The 16910-nt window shown below is 41.5% G+C and overlaps 2 protein-coding genes across 11 annotated transcripts in view; one reads left to right on the top strand and one right to left on the bottom strand.

Annotated features, from left to right (window-relative positions):
* The first annotated feature begins 727 nt into the window (after positions 1–727).
* BRD1 (bromodomain containing 1) overlaps positions 728–16910 on the top strand; it is a 70192-nt gene continuing 54009 nt past the window's right edge. For 6 of the 10 annotated variants that reach the window (XM_062634197.1, XM_062634195.1, XM_062634191.1 and 3 more), the window contains exons 1-2: positions 10071–10209; positions 14039–15419. In XM_062634197.1, the coding sequence (XP_062490181.1) occupies positions 14053–15419 (1367 nt within the window). In that variant the 5' untranslated portion in view covers positions 10071–10209; positions 14039–14052. Of the gene's footprint in view, positions 6533–10070; positions 10210–10920; positions 11007–14038; positions 15420–16910 lie in introns of those variants that run through there. The other 4 variants (XM_062634193.1, XM_062634192.1, XM_062634194.1 and 1 more) reach the window with 4 other exon arrangements.
* LOC134171705 (uncharacterized) lies at positions 10136–10933 on the bottom strand. The gene has a single exon (XM_062634182.1). The coding sequence runs from the start codon at positions 10931–10933 to the stop codon at positions 10136–10138; it is 798 nt and encodes a 265-aa protein (XP_062490166.1).

Raw genomic sequence — 16910 nt, 5'->3', positions numbered from 1 at the left:
AGAAAGCTGCGTAAAGACGTGATCTGGTGAGACTGACACGTATAATTCCCAGTGGCAGCGGCTGGTCATACTAACTTGCATTTTACAACAGCACTGGTTTGGAAGCAATGCTAAGCTTTAGACTAGGACAATGTTTAAAGAGAGAAATAGAGCTGAAGTAAGTATACTTGGGTTTTGATCTGAATTGTTTTCATCAGTTAATTGATTTTTTTTTAACTGAACAAATTTAGTTGATATATGGCAGTACATGAAGAAGTCAGTTGATTGGTTTTGATTAATGGAGCTCTTGAACATTCTTCTACAGTATTTGTATGTTTGTACTTCTATAGTACTGGTGTGGTCTTCCACATGGGTGGTGCCAGTTAGCATAAAGTAAGTGATCTATTATGGTTAATGCTTCCTTTGAAAATCTCATGTCAGGTGGTTGAGTTTTGGTTGTTTTTTTTTTTTCCCTGAGCATGCTACTGAGGCACTGGCGCAGGTTGCCCAGAGAGGCTGTGACTGCCCCATCCCTGGCAGTGTTGAAGGCCAGGCTGGATGTTTGAGCAACTTTTTCCAGTGTGAGGTGTCTCTACCCATGGCAGGGGGTTTGGAACTGGATGATCTTTAAGGTCCCTTCCAACCCAAATCATTCCATGATTCTATGACTTGATCAGTTTCCATTGTTAGAAAGTGCATTTATATGATTACAACTACCTCAAAACGAAGTTTGGACTCTAATAGAGCTGTGCTAGCTTACTTAAGAAACCTCTATCACTAGTCTGACGACAGGAAATTATGGTGCTTATTTAACATGCAATAATATAATAATAAATAGAAATATATAATCTCATAAAGCATGTTTTAGAGAGCTATAAAATTGTAGCAATTATGTTGACTTTTACCTGGAATGGCATGGTTACACTTACCACACCACAGAAACCTGATAATACTAGAATACATAGCTCTATTAACTGCCCTTTTTTAACAGCTGTGCCTTGGTAGAGTTGCCCAATTTGCAGTTGAAAATTTTACAGGAAATTAAAAAAGCCTGGAAATTCACTTTGTGCTTTCCCACTGCATGTTGTTCACTCTGTATGCACCTATCTGTACCTCTTCATTTTTTCATACATCTTATTCTGAAAATTTCCCTAATGGTTACTGATATTTGAGATTAATGAAAGTTGAATGTTTCTTTGAGTGATCTTCTAAGTGGGTTGAAAAACAATCAGTGATTCAGTGTATAATCTGTAGCTTTATATCACAGTTTAATGAAATAGGTGGAACTTTTTTATTTTGCAAAAATACACGGGAAACTTAGAAACTAGGTCTTAAAAATCTGAGTAAATCTGGGACTAGAAAGTCTTCTCACAACCAAGTAATATGAAGAATAAACTCACGAGCTGATGTTGATCTGGTGACAGGCAATGAAAACAGTAACAGCAATTCCTAGAGAAGGCTCCAGGCTGCCGGCTTGTGGTGAATATAGCAACGCTGGTGTAGGAATGGTCTAAAGATACAGATTCTCCATAAAGCATGCAGTCTGAAGTGTACACATGTGAAAGTACATGGTCATTTGGCAAGAGAAATACTAGTAAAGTTTGTGCAAGGTATCTTGACAGAAAGAAACAAAAATGGTTTTTATTTAACTTCAGAAGAGTAATTTTTTTTCTGTGTTTTTTCCCATTTACACCTTTATAAACTTGTTTATTCACAATATCTGAAACGGATAAGATCTTTATTTGCACGTTTAACTGAAACTGGTATGAATTAGAAGTGATATGACATTAAATGAATATAACAAAGTGACTTCTCACTCCAGTCTCTGGAGCAAACTTCCAGTACATGGGTCACAGAATCATAGAATAGTTAGCACTGGAAAGGAACCTTAAGATCATCCAGTTCCAGTCCCATGCCATGGGCAGGGATACCTCACCCTACAGCCTGTTATGTTTTGTAGATTATTGTAAAGCTAAGAGAGCATGCTCCTAAAGAAACTGAGTTCTCTGAAGAATAGGTGTTACAGGCTCAGAGAAGAAGGAAATGTCACTGCAATAACCGTAAGTATCCAACTTTCTGTCATTCTCAGTATTGGTGTGTGCACTAAACTCGGAAGGCTCCCAGGGAGGGTATAACGAGAGCTTAAAACCAGTTGGAAACTAGATTAAATTCTTGTATCCCTTCCTAGTGTGACAGAACTTAAAATGTGCCTTAAATATACCTATTTCTCTGTCAATATTATGTGATTATTGTAGATGTTTAGCTGATGCAGACACAGCTTTGTGTTCTGAGGTCCCAGAGTCTCTTCAGCCACTGAGTCACATTTTAATCTGATTTTTTTGCTTCCTTCCATCCATTTCTTTCTTGATAGTAAAGGTAACACAGATATTGCATTAATAAATCAATGTAGTTCTGTCTTTCTGAATTTATATACCTTTGGAAACATTAAATGTTACAATGGCATATTGATACTACCAGTACTAACCATTTTGCTGCTCTTTATCTTCAGACCTGCTCTGATAAGCTTATTTTCCTTACTGAATCACTCAAACCTTTGGCTTCACCTCTAGCGACTTCAGCATCAGTGGTGCATTTTCTATATGAAATCATGAAGACAAAAACTATATCAAGAAGTAATAGTTCTTAAGCACAAAGAGTTGCTGCCTTTTATATAAGCTGAGGTAATATAGTTAAAATGATCTCTTTTCCTCCTTGTATAGACTCCAGCCTTTTCCAGGACCCTATCTAGACACAGCCAACTTAATGATCAAAACCTTAAAATAGAGATCAGAAGTACTAAATTTGGATGTTGAATTCAGTATCAGAGTGGTATGATTTCTAAGAACACTTAACAAAGGCGAGTGGTTACATATTTAGCATACATACCCTATGAACTTCAGCAGGCACTTGGCTCTGCTTATCAGATCCAAGGTGTCAAGTTGGGTGCTCGAATAAAGAACGAGCAATTACACAGTAGTTATGAGCAACTTTAAGCAGCATTCACTGCCAAAACAGTGATGCCTTTGTACTTTTACATAATTATTTCATTTGTTACAAACACAATTGTGTCTAATCTCTTTATAGTCCTGGATTTATAGCCCATCAGAGGTGTACATTGTTGGTTTTTGACTTGGAATTGAGCATATGATAGCATGTTCACAGGACTTACTCACCCTTCATGTGGAGCAAGTATGGTGCCGGAATACGTCTTTCAGGAATGCTCAGTTTGAAGTTCCTATTCTAGCATTTTTTGAGCCTGTTGAGATTCTATCTGCATTGTGAAGCCAGATTATATATCGGAACTGATCTACTTATGTGTGAGCTTGGAAGATCTCTTTTTTTTTTTTTTTTAGCCAGCATCAGGCACTGACTGAGGTGGTAGACATGTCTGAGACAAAGCAAAGAAAACATGTAGAGCTCATTACTGTTTGTTAAATGATACATATGAGTTGGGTCTCTGAACAGAGGAAGCTACAAGCTGTGTCCAGTTCTCTTGTTTCGGGTTTTTTTGTGGATGTCGTGTATTGTGTCTTGCTTCTGACTTACTTTTTCACTCTGTTCTTCCCCCCCTGATTTTGATGTCACCTTGCTATGTAGTCTTTCCCCATGTAAATGAGGTTTTAGTTCTGAATGGGCCCATCTATTTTGGGATTTCTTTTGCAGTAAATGACTAGGGATTCTAACAGCAAAGCTTCCTCTGTTGCATACCGCCTTAATCATCTGCAGACCAGGTTTGTCCTCTAGAATGAATGAGGATGAGGTAGTAAAGTAATTAAGACTGGATTTGTGTCTCATTGCTGATTGAATTTTAACTTAATTATACTAAGGCTGAAGTATTAACTCACGGTAAACACTGGAGATCATTTCTTGGAGATACATACTTTTGAGTGACCTAACTAGGAAAACAACTTCACTCTCAGTTTATACTTCATCATATTACACTTGCAAGTTTTGATATTGACAGCAAGGAATTGAGAATAGAGAAATCTCTCAAAGAGATTTAGTAAGTAAAATAAGGCTTATCTATTGTTCAACTTCATGAAGGTGGTAACTTTTCTTGGACTGGATGAAGGCTGTGTAGGGGATCTTTTCCAGTGAAGAGGAAAGGATCAGGGAATAGAAAAGGATTATCTGAAAGAGTAATAATGCATTTGCAGTAATGTTGTTTTCATGGGTTATGCTGGCTTAAGAAGTTACCTGTGTTTGTACTAAATGAGTCCATACCTGATGAGGATAACCAAAGGGAGAAACTGGAAGTACAAATACTGAAATGGATGTTTGATTTGGGAAATATATTGTGATATCTGTATAGAGAGCACTTTGGTTTCCGCTCGCTGTGGCTGCCTTTGGCAAAAATTTTCAATTCACATGGCTGCTTTTATTTGTTGCATAAACTTTTTATAAATTCAGTCTTTATCTGCTGCTAAGGTTTTGTCAGTGTGTCTTGCATAAAAAGAAGTCAAAATCCAATGTAAATTGTTTAGACGCAGTGTTTTGTAATTCTTTGGTAGGCAAGTATGATATTTTTAGAGCTTTTCACATAACAATTACTGTTCTGCTTCTTGATTCCTACCCATTACCCCTGACATTTTGTCTTTGCCCATAACTTGTCTCAGTTAGTTATGCTGTGTAAATTGACAGACATTCCAGTTCTGAACGTGCAGCTTCTTCTGTCAGCTAAACTAATGATGGTGAATAACTAGGGATGCTGAAAGGGCACTCTCAAACCCTGGATTTATTTTCCTGATGCCTCCCTGGTGCTGGCAGTCGTTTCCATCTGATTGTACAGGGAGGCAGTTCTGGGAGCTAAACAGAAGCTTGGTGACTTGTTAATGAAGGGTTATGCTGATGGCAGATACCATTTGGCAGGAATAGCCTCCCATAAAGACCTTTGCAGGTGGAGTTACTACGCAGAACACAATAAAGGTGCCAAACTGTAAACACTAGGAATTGAATCATTAATGCCAAAGAGGCAATGACAGGAGAAAAGGGGAATACTGTTCCCTTGTTTATGGCTTTCTGCTCTTCTGTAAACAGCAACGTTATTACACATAAGAGTGCAAATAACTCTGCTCCAAGGGTTTGTGTGTGATAAAATAATCTCCAGTAGATAGCAGTTTTGCTATTTGGAAGATCTGCAGGTGAGTACATGGGCAAGTTTTGTGCTTTTGTTGCAGCATTTTGTAATTTGGGCATTGTTGTATTGAACTGTAGTTTACATATGCTTTCATGTATATCCTAATACTGAAGGTTTTCATTGTTTATTTATTTTCTTAAATCTTTGCAGTGTCCATAGGGGTGAGCTCAAGCCTTGCATTCTGTTCTGCAACATTTAGGAGCATATCTGGTTGAGAGCATCTTGTAACTGCAAAATCCCAAAGGTACATGATGCTAAAAGGATTCAAGCTAGATAGTGGAAGGGTAAATAAGGCAGGAAGTAAGTTTCCTGTCAACTGTGTGATCTCAGTGATGTGCTTAATGTATCTTTCTGTCTGCAAGTGACAATCTGCATACCTCTTCTTGCAGTAGGTGACTCCAGGAAGTAATTGCCACAAATGCTTATATGGAAATGGGGTGAGGGCTTTGAGTAGCAGCTGTACAGCTTGAAGACCACTCTGTCAAATGATCTTTAAGTATTATCTACAGATAACATTCCATAGGACTGCTTAGCAGATGCAACTCACAGAGGTATTTCTTAGCAAGCACACTGATGTTGCTTGAGTTCTTGTGGAGCTCTGATGATAAAAAGGCCCTGTCTTTATCAGTACCATAAAAGGCATTGACACAGCCTGCAGTCTATTTTAAAACTCCTCTTTCAGTGAAGACCCTTTGTTTGAATTAACACAAGCTGGTTTTGGAGATCTAAAAGGTCATCTTATAGAAACACTTTGATTCTGAGGATGAGAAAGATAGCACGTGTAGGAAGTAAGAGTGAGGTTATGAGGCAAGGATCTTTGATTCATTACCAGCTGGTGAACATGGATGAACACTGATAATCACCCTTTTGTCATAATACGGCTAAAAGTCCAGGATCAGAGGAATGAACAGGAAAATGCAGACTATTCTTTCTAACCAGAGAACAAGGGAAATATTTAGTAAATGTGTAAGGGTAAAAAGCGCTAACACTTTTCTTCCATATTAGAAGCCAAAATATTGATCCCTGTTCTGGAATTGTCATCTAGGAATTTGGACCATATATCCCACTCAGTCTAGTACAAAAAAGAAGTCAGCCTTTCTGCCAAAGCACCCACGATGACTAGGAGATTGATCAGTGATACATGGATTTGTCTTTATATACAGCAGTTCACAAAGATGAGCCAGAAGAGGTGGAGAGACACTACACCACCTGACAGAGTGAAGATAAACAGCTGTGATTTTTTCTGTCAACATACTGCTCTTATGTGTCTTTTGACAGGGTTGCAGCATCTTTTCCACAGTGCATGCTGTCCTGGCTTCTGTGAGGTTTGGGAACAGCCCTTCCTTTGAGAACAACCAGCCTTGCAGAGTCATGCCTGTGAGTACTTCACCAGTGCCATATATCACAATTGATGAGGTGAGATCGAAAAGCATCCCCTTGCAGGATGAAAGGACCATGGTAATGTTCTATATCATGAGACAGTATTTTGGAGGGGAATATAAATCATGCATAGAGGAGTTTCAAGGTGTAAGATGTTCAGTGACTTGAAAATAGATTGGCTTGAGGCATCATATGACTTAGCAAGGTTAGGCAGATCTGTCATTGCGATAGGAAGAAGACCAACACACGTATGTTGTGGCAGTCTAGAACCTGTCTTGAAATGGAAAGTCTCTTGCAGGTTCTAAAGCATATGTGGAGTGGGCTCTGCCACTTGCTTGTTCCTTCACCAGCCAGCTGTTCTGACCAGGAGAGGGATACAGAGTTCCATTCAAGGAAGATAAACACCACTGCCCGTGTTTAAGTGCTGCAGCAAGACTCAGTTGATCTTTACTAATCTGTAAAACAAAGGTGATAATACGTAGGTGATACACTTTAGAAATGTGTGTGAAGTTTAATACTGCAAGGAAAGAGGAGGATGCTGAAACAGTTAAATAGTATTTGGGTTTTTTTTTTAATGATCTGTACTTCTTGAAGCATTTCTTTTGAGAATTTGATAACTAGTGCAAGTGAAAGCTGGTAGGCAGAAGATTCTCCTTCTGTAGAAGTCTTCCATGCAGGGTGACTCAGCAGTGGCAGTTTGAATGAAAACTTGACTCTGCCAAGTAGGGGTGAGAAGATTCTGATGGACAGAGCCTGAAGCCACATGCTCATGTTGAGCTAGTGCCACAAAAGGTAGTGAGGGTCCTGCTGCCAGCAAACTGTGGTTCAGAGGGACAGTTATTTATTTTTCTTGAAATTGTATGGTATCCCAATATAATTATTTCTTCCTTGACCAAAAGTAGAAAGAACTCTATTTCGAGGCACCATGTCTTACCTGTGAGATGGAGAAGGCAAAGGAAAAGTATCCTTCAGATTATAGAAGCGTGTGCTGAGGACTGGTAAAATGCCCCAGATGCTGCTATGTTCTGAAATTTTAAAATAATTCAGACTAACATACTAATATTTAATGAGGAGAGGTTGAGGATCCTAATCTGGTAGCCTGTCATAAGGTCAATGAGAAATGATTTGAAAGCGTAAGGCTCCTGATACAGAACTATGTGTTGAGCCTGCCCTGATCTTTGTGCCATTGGTCTGAAGTTCCGTATCAAGGCGTGACATCTGTTCTGTGCCAGAGCCTGAACCATCTGTAGCAAAAACTCCTCTCCTTCTTACTGAGAATAATTGAGAGGATCTAGAACACTGATGAACCGTGCGTGCATGTTAATAATCTGAGGTGGAGACATCATCTTCAGTATGGGAACCAGGAAATGAAGCTCAGCAGTTCTTCGAAGCTCTGTAGAAATCTGAGGAGCAGGGAGGCCTACGTGGATCAGAAACTTTTTATCTCAAATCTATTAGGAGGTCAGGTTCTGGCACTGTACCATGCTGCTGTGATTGCTAAGGCTGTGCTATGAGTCCTTGGTCAACAGGTTGTGGGAATCTGATGCAGCCACTGTCTTTTTAATGAAATAATTTTGGAACTGCCGCTTCCTGGTTTTATCGGCATGAAGGTCAAGACCTTATACCTTATGGATGGAGTGCTTTTGCCAGATGTGCCCTGTGTTCACAGCAGGCAGAGCTGGAAGGTGAATCTCAAGAAAAAGTCATGTAAGTAGAGCTTACTAGAGAGAATAAAAAATGAATTTAAACTACATAAAGATGATTAAATAATGCAAATACCAATAAGGAACACTGCATTATCAGAGGGATGTCCAGCTCCAGAAGAGAGTCCTGTAGTCCACCTGACAGAAAAAAGGAACTGGAAAGGCACCAGACTTAGTTGCGCATCAGATATGTGAGAGTATGGACACCGTCAAGTGCCCTGTGGAAAACCTGTCTCTAGTTCTAAAGCATTTGTACCGCTGCAGGGCAGATACACACATGGATTATCACTTAAAAGATAACATGTTTGCTATCATAGATATTATTAGCTTCTTGACAACATTCATAATTTCTAGTCATTTTTATACTTTGTGAACTAAAGGTATATGATTTAGCATGCTGCTCTATCTTTAATACTTTCTGCCATAGAGCTGAATTCCAGAGCAACACTGGTAACTTAAATCAGACTTCTGAGACTGGTGGTAGGATCACTTAAGTGATACTGTCAGAGAGCAATTCCTCACAGGCAACTACACAAATAACCAGATGGCCTCTGCAGTTCATATAGTCTTTTTTTATATTGGAATTTGAAGTTACTGGGCCTATCTGATCCTAAAGGTCTGTTTCTACACTGAGTGCGCTGCACTCAGGTTTTAATAGCTTCTGGTTTGTTAAGAGGTCAGTGTGCTGGATAGTCCCTGACGGGGAAAAAGGAGTTGGAAAGTGCCCATTCTACAGGATTTCATTAGCAAAGTTTCTGAAGTTTTATGGACCTTCACTCACTCTTTACAAGTAATGACAGGTGTATCTATTTCTGATTTCCTAGTCCTATATTTTTTTGTAGGACCAACTGCTGTTTGAGGCAAGCAGCACAGTAGAGAAAATGTAAAAATTAATTGGTAAGGTGTTCTGAAGAAGGCTTCACTTAGTCTACAGCTATTACAGATGGGCAAAGAGAATCATACCTGCTCCTGACACTTTGCTGCTTACTGCACCCAGGACTTGTTCTGCATAATTGGCAAAGGCAAGTGTTTGTCTTGGGCTGGGCTGGCTGAAAGTTGCTTTTAAGCATGTGGGTGCAGCTGCCTCGCAGTATATTGCAGCAAAATCCTCTACATCTCGAGTACGGCCGTAATGGCTGTCTAATACATAACAAAGGGTGTCCTTTATAGGGAGAGACAGAAATAACTTGTCTTGCTTTTGGCAAAACGTACGGCTATTACCGGTGAGTTTACTAGCAGCCGCCTGACCCCGAGGGCGCGCAAGAGCTAACTTTCAATCAGATTTTCTGTGTGCGAACCTCGAGCTTGGACTTCCCCCAACGAAATAATAAATACCACTCGCTTGTAGTTCTGAGCCGCGGTTTTGTAACCAGCCGCGTCCCGCCCTGCCGCCCCTCCCCGCGCCGCTTCCCGCGCTCGGCCGTTTCAGCGTTCTCGCTGGGCGGGAACGCGCCTCTCTGCCCGCCGCGTTCTCGCCTTGTCCCCCGAGGTGAGGCCCGGCTCGCACCGCCGCAGCGCCCCGTGCAGCGATCCGCCATTCGGGGCCGGAGGAGCGGCTGTGCGCAGGTCCCGCCCCGCGGTGGCGGCGGGGCTGGGCGGTGCCTGGCGCCCTCACGTCCCTTCGCTCCCTTCTCTCCTCCCTCCCTCCCTCCCTCTCTCTACCCTCCCTCCCCCCCGTCGGCGCAGCGCTGTGGTGAAGCCGCATTGTTTGTGCCGAGGGGGGAGGGGAGCTTCTCAGCCCCGGGAGCTGAGCGCCGAGCCCGCAGCCGGACCGCGACCTGCGCCGCGCCTCACGAATGCGCCGCGCCCGGCTGCAGCAGCAGCCCTGCACCCAGCGCCGGGTAGCCGCCGGCAGCGCGGTTCCCTCAGCGCCCGCTCGGCCGCCCGCGGCTGCCGGACGCGGGACCAGGCGGCAGTGCCGGCGGGACCTCCGCCATTAAACCGGCCGCAGCGTCGGCCGCAGCGGCGGAGAGGGAGGTCTGTCAGCCGCGCTTCGGCGGCTCCCACAGCGTGAGTGAAGCCAGGCGGGCGGCGGCGGCCGGCGGGCGGGTGGGGGCTGCGGGGCTGGGAGCCGGTAGGTCCCGTCGCGGGGAGACAGGAGACCGGCGGAGGGAAGGGGAGGGCAGGGAGGACTGGGCACGGCGGCGGTGGGGGAGAGGCGGCCGAGGGGCGAGGCGGGCGGGCGCGGAGGCTGCGCGGGGGAGAGCGGAGCGCGGCAGTCGGGGGCAGGGCGCCGCTCGAGGTGTTTTGTCAGCCGCCATATTGTGGGCCGAGTATTTTCGCGGAGGGGAGGGAGGTGGCTGCTGGGAAGGGCTGGAGATGATGGGCTCGGGCAGGAACCATCCTCCGGGGGGCCGGCAGGGGGGAACGCCGGGGCCGGGCAGGAACCATTGGCGCGGAGGGGTGTGAGCGCGGTGGAGGCTCCCTGGGCGTGGGCAGGAAGTGCTCGCGCAGGACCGGAGAGGGCGGGCCCGAGGCCGCGGGCGGGCTCCGCGCTGGGCGGGGGCCATGCCGGTAGCGGGAGGGGCTCGGCCCGACTCGGCTCAGGTGATGCTGCGTGCGCCCCAGCTCCTGGCGTTGCCCTGAAGGGATTTATGCTGCCCCGCGGTTGAAGTTGTGGGTGGTGTCTGCCGTGTATGCTTGTAAGCCCTGTTTGCTCACCCCCGTCATTGTTTGGGGCTAAAGAGCATTCCAGTGTCTTTATCTTTTTAATGGTTTGCATGAAAGTGTCCATTGAGAATGGAATTTCCTTTTCCATTGAGCAGGGGATCCAGGGACCAAAGGCAGTTTATTTGAGGAGGAGGAAGGTAACTAGGACAGTTTGTGAAAGGAATTTGTAATCAAAAAGTACACGTTCCTGTTCGTTTTAGCTTCCCTGCTCCTTGGTACGAAGTATTTTTTGCCTCATGCCGTGTATTCCAGACAAGCAGCAATTTTGGTGTATTTCTGTTGTGAGGGGAAGCATGTGCTGGTGACTTTCTTCCCAAGCAGCTGATGTAATTCCTAGAGGAAAGCTGTGGATAACTTTCCCAGTTTATCTCCTGCAGCCTTTTGAGTTGTTGTAAGAGGCAGAAAAATACATTAAAGTAATTTCGTTTTGGTGTCAGTGTGGTATCTTTTTTCATGCTGAATGGAAATTATCTCGGTTTACTCTTTTCCGAATCTGGATCCATGGTCTTCATTCCTGTCGATCTGCAAGGTACTGCAGGGGGAAGGGAAGAAAGATACTTGGTCATTAACTGGGAAAAGCAAACCAATTGCCAGTCATGAATTTGTTATGCGGAAATCCTGTCTTCACCCAGAATATTTATAGGACGTTTGCAAACAGAAGAATTTTGCAGAAAGAAAACAAAACAGTACTTTAGCTTTCCAGGCATTTAAGGTATTTGCACTCAGTTTCTAAGAAATTTGGTCAGAGTGCTACCAGTCATAACTCTGTGCATTGCATCATATTTGTAGGGTATCCGTTCTGCGCTTAACTGTGACTGTAAATTGCTTCCTAATATAGCTTTATTAACAGATAAGTGTTATAGGGGAGATGCTTAGATGTTAGTTCATCATTTTTTATCATTCTTGATCGAACAGTTTGACTTTTACAATAGTAGCCCTAAGTCCTTAAGCAGGAACACTTGTGCTTTTGAATATTTTCTTCCTCTTTTCATTGCCTGCTTGCAGCCATGCTTGAGAATCTCTTGAGCAGAGGAGGGATGAAGAGTTTGGAAACCTAGCATTAGTGTGTGTTTTTGTGGTACTGGGTTAAGTTCAATAGCGAAGTGGAGACAAGTTGCACGGGTTTTTTTTGATTTCTGAAGGTTATCTCTCATCTGTGCCCTCATTATTTGTTCACAACAATAAACAGAAATCGGGGCCATTGTGTGATCTTTGGTCTCTGAATTATAAAATGTGTTGTGAAACTGAGAACTAACTTTTAATTTCAGTTAAACTATTAGTATGCCTTTTTTTCTAGTTATTGGACCTTCTGTAGCAGTGTTAGTGCTTTAAAGTTTCTCTGCAGTTAAGAAATGAGTATGTTGTTTTACAGGATTAAATCATTAAATATTTCTGTCAAACTTGTTTGAAGAAGTGGAGCCTTTTTTATTCATCTGTTGTTTATATGGAACAGATCAGAGGTCTGTCATGATTAAACACCGACTGTTGTCTGTGCTTGTGCCATAAAAACAAGTAATAAGAGTTAAGGGTGTAAAAGTCAGATCTGTGAGCAACACAGTTCTCACATGAATAATAAAAACATTTTAGATTGGGAAAACAAGATCAGTTTGTGGGAGCAAGTAGATAGGACCCTCTCGAGAATTAGTCTTTACACTAGCTGCCTAAATTATTTAGCCTTCCTGTAAAAGGAGTTCCTTCAGCGCTTTGAAGGTGCACCTTTAGAAACTGGCATCACAGACTAAACAAAAGGCAGGCTACATGGAGTAGTTTATGTATAATTGTTCCAGTCCTTGCTATTTCTTCTTGAAACAGATACCCTAGTCTTCAACAGTAGTTGTGTTTTGATCTCTATTTCTCTGCTATTTTGGTAGTACATGCTAACACTAGTTGCATTATTCTAATAATGCATGACACTGACTTGGAAGTGTAGGATTGAAACGGTGAAGCCCTAATAATACTTTAGACCCGTGATTAAATATCAAGAGTTTGTTCTGTGGCTGACACTGAATTTTGCTGTTTATTAATGATTTATTAGGAAGAAAGAAGGAAAGGAATAGAACTTTTAAACTTGACCTTATCAGTTGGTATTGGTTTTACAATATTTTCAGCCTTCATAGGAAGAAACAAACCAACAAACAACTTTAAAATGCCAAAAGACATAAGTATGGAAGATTTTGTGATCCAAATGCATGCTTGTCCTAGTCATGTTACTTTGGGGATGGGAGCTGTCTTTTTGTATGGTAGTGGAATGATCTTTTTCCAGTAGGTGATAAACTTTAAAATTACATTAAAGAGCTTGGGGTTGGATTTAAAGACAGGGAAATTTTTATCTGCCCCAGTTCCTCTGAGAAGCAGAACTCTTGAAGAATTTCTTAAAAGGAGAAAGGTGCATGTTCACACACACTGACGTGCAGGAGTGTGTTTTTGCTGTAAGTCCAGTCTGTTTTAGAGGTGGGATATTTCCTTGTTGCAGTTACGGTGCACTGCATGTTAATTGTGTTCTTGTCATTTTGTAATGAATGATAGGCTGGCTAAGAATGGAGAAAAGTGAAAAAGTAAAGAGCTGTCAAACTGCGTACTTGCCAAATTTGGAAGTATGCCCATTTTTTTAGCTTTAAGTATCACTGTAGGAATTGAGTTGTTAATGTGACTGTTTCACATTGTGCTAGGAAAAAAAATAGGGGAAGACTTGTTTTTCTTTTCACAATTATGTTACTTGTTTTGGGGGGGCATCTGGAGAAAGTAATCTGTTGCTGTTGGGGAAAAAAAATCAGACTGCAGACACACTTAAGGTATTAGAAATGATTATATTTAAGTTTTTCTTACAGTGTACCTAATGTGGACTTTTTTGTGTGGCACTTCTGAAATGTTTTTTCTCGTGCAGAGGCCTTACAAATCTCCTACAGGAGACCTATCAGTATGAAGGGTTTTGTATAGTTGTGTTTACTTACAGAAGGTGTTATTAGGGAGAACTGTTTATCATTAGGTTAAATTTGGACAAACCAGTGTGAGCAGCTCTATTAAGTAAGGGTAACAGCATTTTTATTTTTAATGAGTAAATAGGCTGAGGGCTATAGAACCAAAGGTTTTTTTCATTGCTATAAAAAAAAAATAGTATTTTAATATGATTGTTTAGAGTTCATAATATTAACTGCTGCTCTAATTTTAGGTAAACATTACCAAATGAGGAGAAAAGGAAGATGTCATCGGGTATCAGCTGCAAGGCATTCTTCTTCCCCATGCAGTATTAAGCACTCCCCCACGCGAGAAACCTTGACATACGCTCAAGCTCAAAGAATGGTTGAAATAGAAATTGAAGGTCGCCTGCATAGGATCAGTATCTTTGATCCTTTAGAGATTATATTAGAAGATGATCTTACAGCCCAGGAGATGAGTGAATGCAACAGCAATAAAGAAAATAGTGAAAGACCACCAGTATGTCTAAGAAGCAAACGGCATAAAAATAACAAAGTGAAAAAGAAAAATGAAGCTCTCCCGAGCTCACACGGTATACCTGCTACAGCAACTCCTCTTCCAGAACCAAAAGTACGGATTGTTGAGTACAGTCCCCCTTCAGCTCCACGGAGACCTCCAGTTTATTACAAATTCATTGAGAAGTCAGCAGAAGAACTTGATAATGAAGTTGAGTATGACATGGATGAAGAAGATTATGCATGGTTAGAAATAATAAATGAGAAGCGGAAAAGCGATGGAGTGTCAGTTGTTTCACAAAATATGTTTGAATTCCTTATGGATAGGTTTGAAAAAGAGTCTTATTGTGAGAACCAAAAACAGGGTGATCATCAGTCTTTAATTGATGAAGATGCGGTGTGTTGTATATGCATGGATGGTGAATGTCAGAACAGCAATGTAATCCTGTTTTGTGATATGTGTAATTTAGCAGTACATCAGGAATGCTATGGGGTGCCATATATACCTGAGGGCCAGTGGCTCTGCAGACACTGTCTGCAGTCCCGTTCTCGGCCTGTAGACTGTGTGCTGTGCCCAAACAAGGGAGGTGCCTTTAAAAAGACAGATGATGATCGTTGGGGACACGTGGTGTGTGCTTTGTGGATTCCAGAGGTTGGATTTGCCAATACAGTTTTTATTGAACCAATTGATGGTGTCAGGAACATTCCCCCAGCCAGATGGAAGTTAACATGCTACCTCTGTAAACAGAAAGGTGTTGGTGCCTGCATCCAGTGCCACAAAGCAAACTGCTATACTGCATTCCATGTGACGTGTGCTCAAAAGGCCGGTCTATATATGAAAATGGAACCTGTGAAAGAACTAACTGGCAGTGGGACAACATTCTCTGTAAAAAAGACTGCCTATTGCGATGTACATACTCCACCAGGTTGCACACGGAGACCTCTAAATATTTATGGAGAAGCTGAAATAAAAAATGGTGTTTGTAGAAAGGAGGGATCTGTCAGAACTGCTAGGTCTACATCAAAAGTCAGAAAAAAGACAAAAAAAGCCAAGAAAACCGTGGTTGAACCCTGTACAGTTATGCCAACGGTATCTGCTCCTTATATCCCCCCCCAGAGGTAAGCAAACTATCTGAGAGAAACCCTTACTTATTTACCTGTTTAATTTTAAACCAGTGATTTCACAAAACAATTTGAAGTTTCTGTGCGTTACTTATATGCTTTGCTTAAAGGCCATACTCAGAGGATTAATGTTTGTTGCATACATTTTACTTTTGTGAAATTGCATTAAAAATGCAGTATAATCCCCAGAGAAATCAGTAAGTGGTCAAGTGGTCTGTCATTTCCTTGGAAACCATTTTATTTTTTGTCAGACCAAATCATGTTGTGTGTTCAGTTGTTGTCATCACTGTATGTTGAGAATTAACCAGTGAATTCATAAGGGCATGTGGAGTTGACCTTCAGATAAAAAAAAAACAAAAAAACAGCCAAGCTCAAGGTTATCTGTATTCGGAATTTGGGCATCTGAACTTCTTCTGAGTTTAAGAGCCCCCAAATGGAAATTAAGTTTGCATATGTAAGATACGAATCATGCCAATCTCCCCTAAGTTAGGTATAAACTTTAAGTAGCATAAAAAATTGCTACAGCAACTATTGCCCTTGTCAGGCACAGAAACTTCTTAGAAGTTTTTTTTTCTGAATCTGCATTTTGCCTTTTGTAAATGCGGTAGTGCTGACCAAGGCTTGGGTGAATTTGGTACCTTGCAGATTTATTTTTTTTTTTTTAAAGTTAGCAAGTAAGTGACTGTAAATTAGTTGCTTAGTGTCACGTTAGAGCCTGAAATAAATCAAATGAAATAGAGTTACAGGGCTATCAAATATCTGCCCAATAACCAAATGTTATTAGAACAAAATGAATGCATGTGACAAAGAGTTTTAATCCTAATCTGTATTTGCTTACAAAGAGTTACACTTTATAAGAAGTTCTGTTTAATATGATTTTTATATTAGTGTGTCTTTCACAGTTCTTGCAGGAGCTTTTGTTACATGAGTGCAAGTTTAAAGCATGGGCACCAGAACTGAAATTGCTCTTTACATGTAACATGCCATATTACTGTATTTTAACAGTGGTGATTGGGGGGCTGGTAGATGGCTGTAGATCTGGTGAGGCTAGTGAAGTGGCACATCAGAAAGCAGTGCTGTTTCAGGTGATGTTTTCCTAAGTAATAACAGAATTGGAGCAAAATGAAGGTTCTTAATATCGTTATTTCAGGAATTTAAAAGCTCAGCATGAACTTCAATTATCTTAACTGTATCTTAATTTAAAGGAACAGTAGCATCTCTTCAGATTTCTTTCAGTTAATCTGAGATGCATTTCAACAGTGTTTCTGGGATTTTAGCAATGATGGAAAGCTCTGTGGTAGAAAGATACAGTTTTGGCTTTGCTGAGCATTTGGGACATAATATACTGGGCTAAGATGTGCAGAATTGGATTATTGGGATTAAAGCCAAGTTTGTCCTTATGGAGTATTTTTTTAGTTGGTAGCATTTAAAACATCAGTATGTTTGTGTACCCCTTGAATTCAACTACTGATTTGAGAACAGTAGTTT

The sequence above is a fragment of the Pezoporus occidentalis genome, unplaced genomic scaffold (genome assembly GCF_034315485.1).
Source record: "Pezoporus occidentalis ecotype Australia unplaced genomic scaffold, CSIRO_AGI_Poc_V1 ctg42, whole genome shotgun sequence".
NCBI classification, from domain to species: domain Eukaryota; kingdom Metazoa; phylum Chordata; class Aves; order Psittaciformes; family Psittacidae; genus Pezoporus; species Pezoporus occidentalis.
Note: the sequence above shows the minus strand (reverse complement) of the source record. Positions and strands in the feature narration are given on the sequence as shown.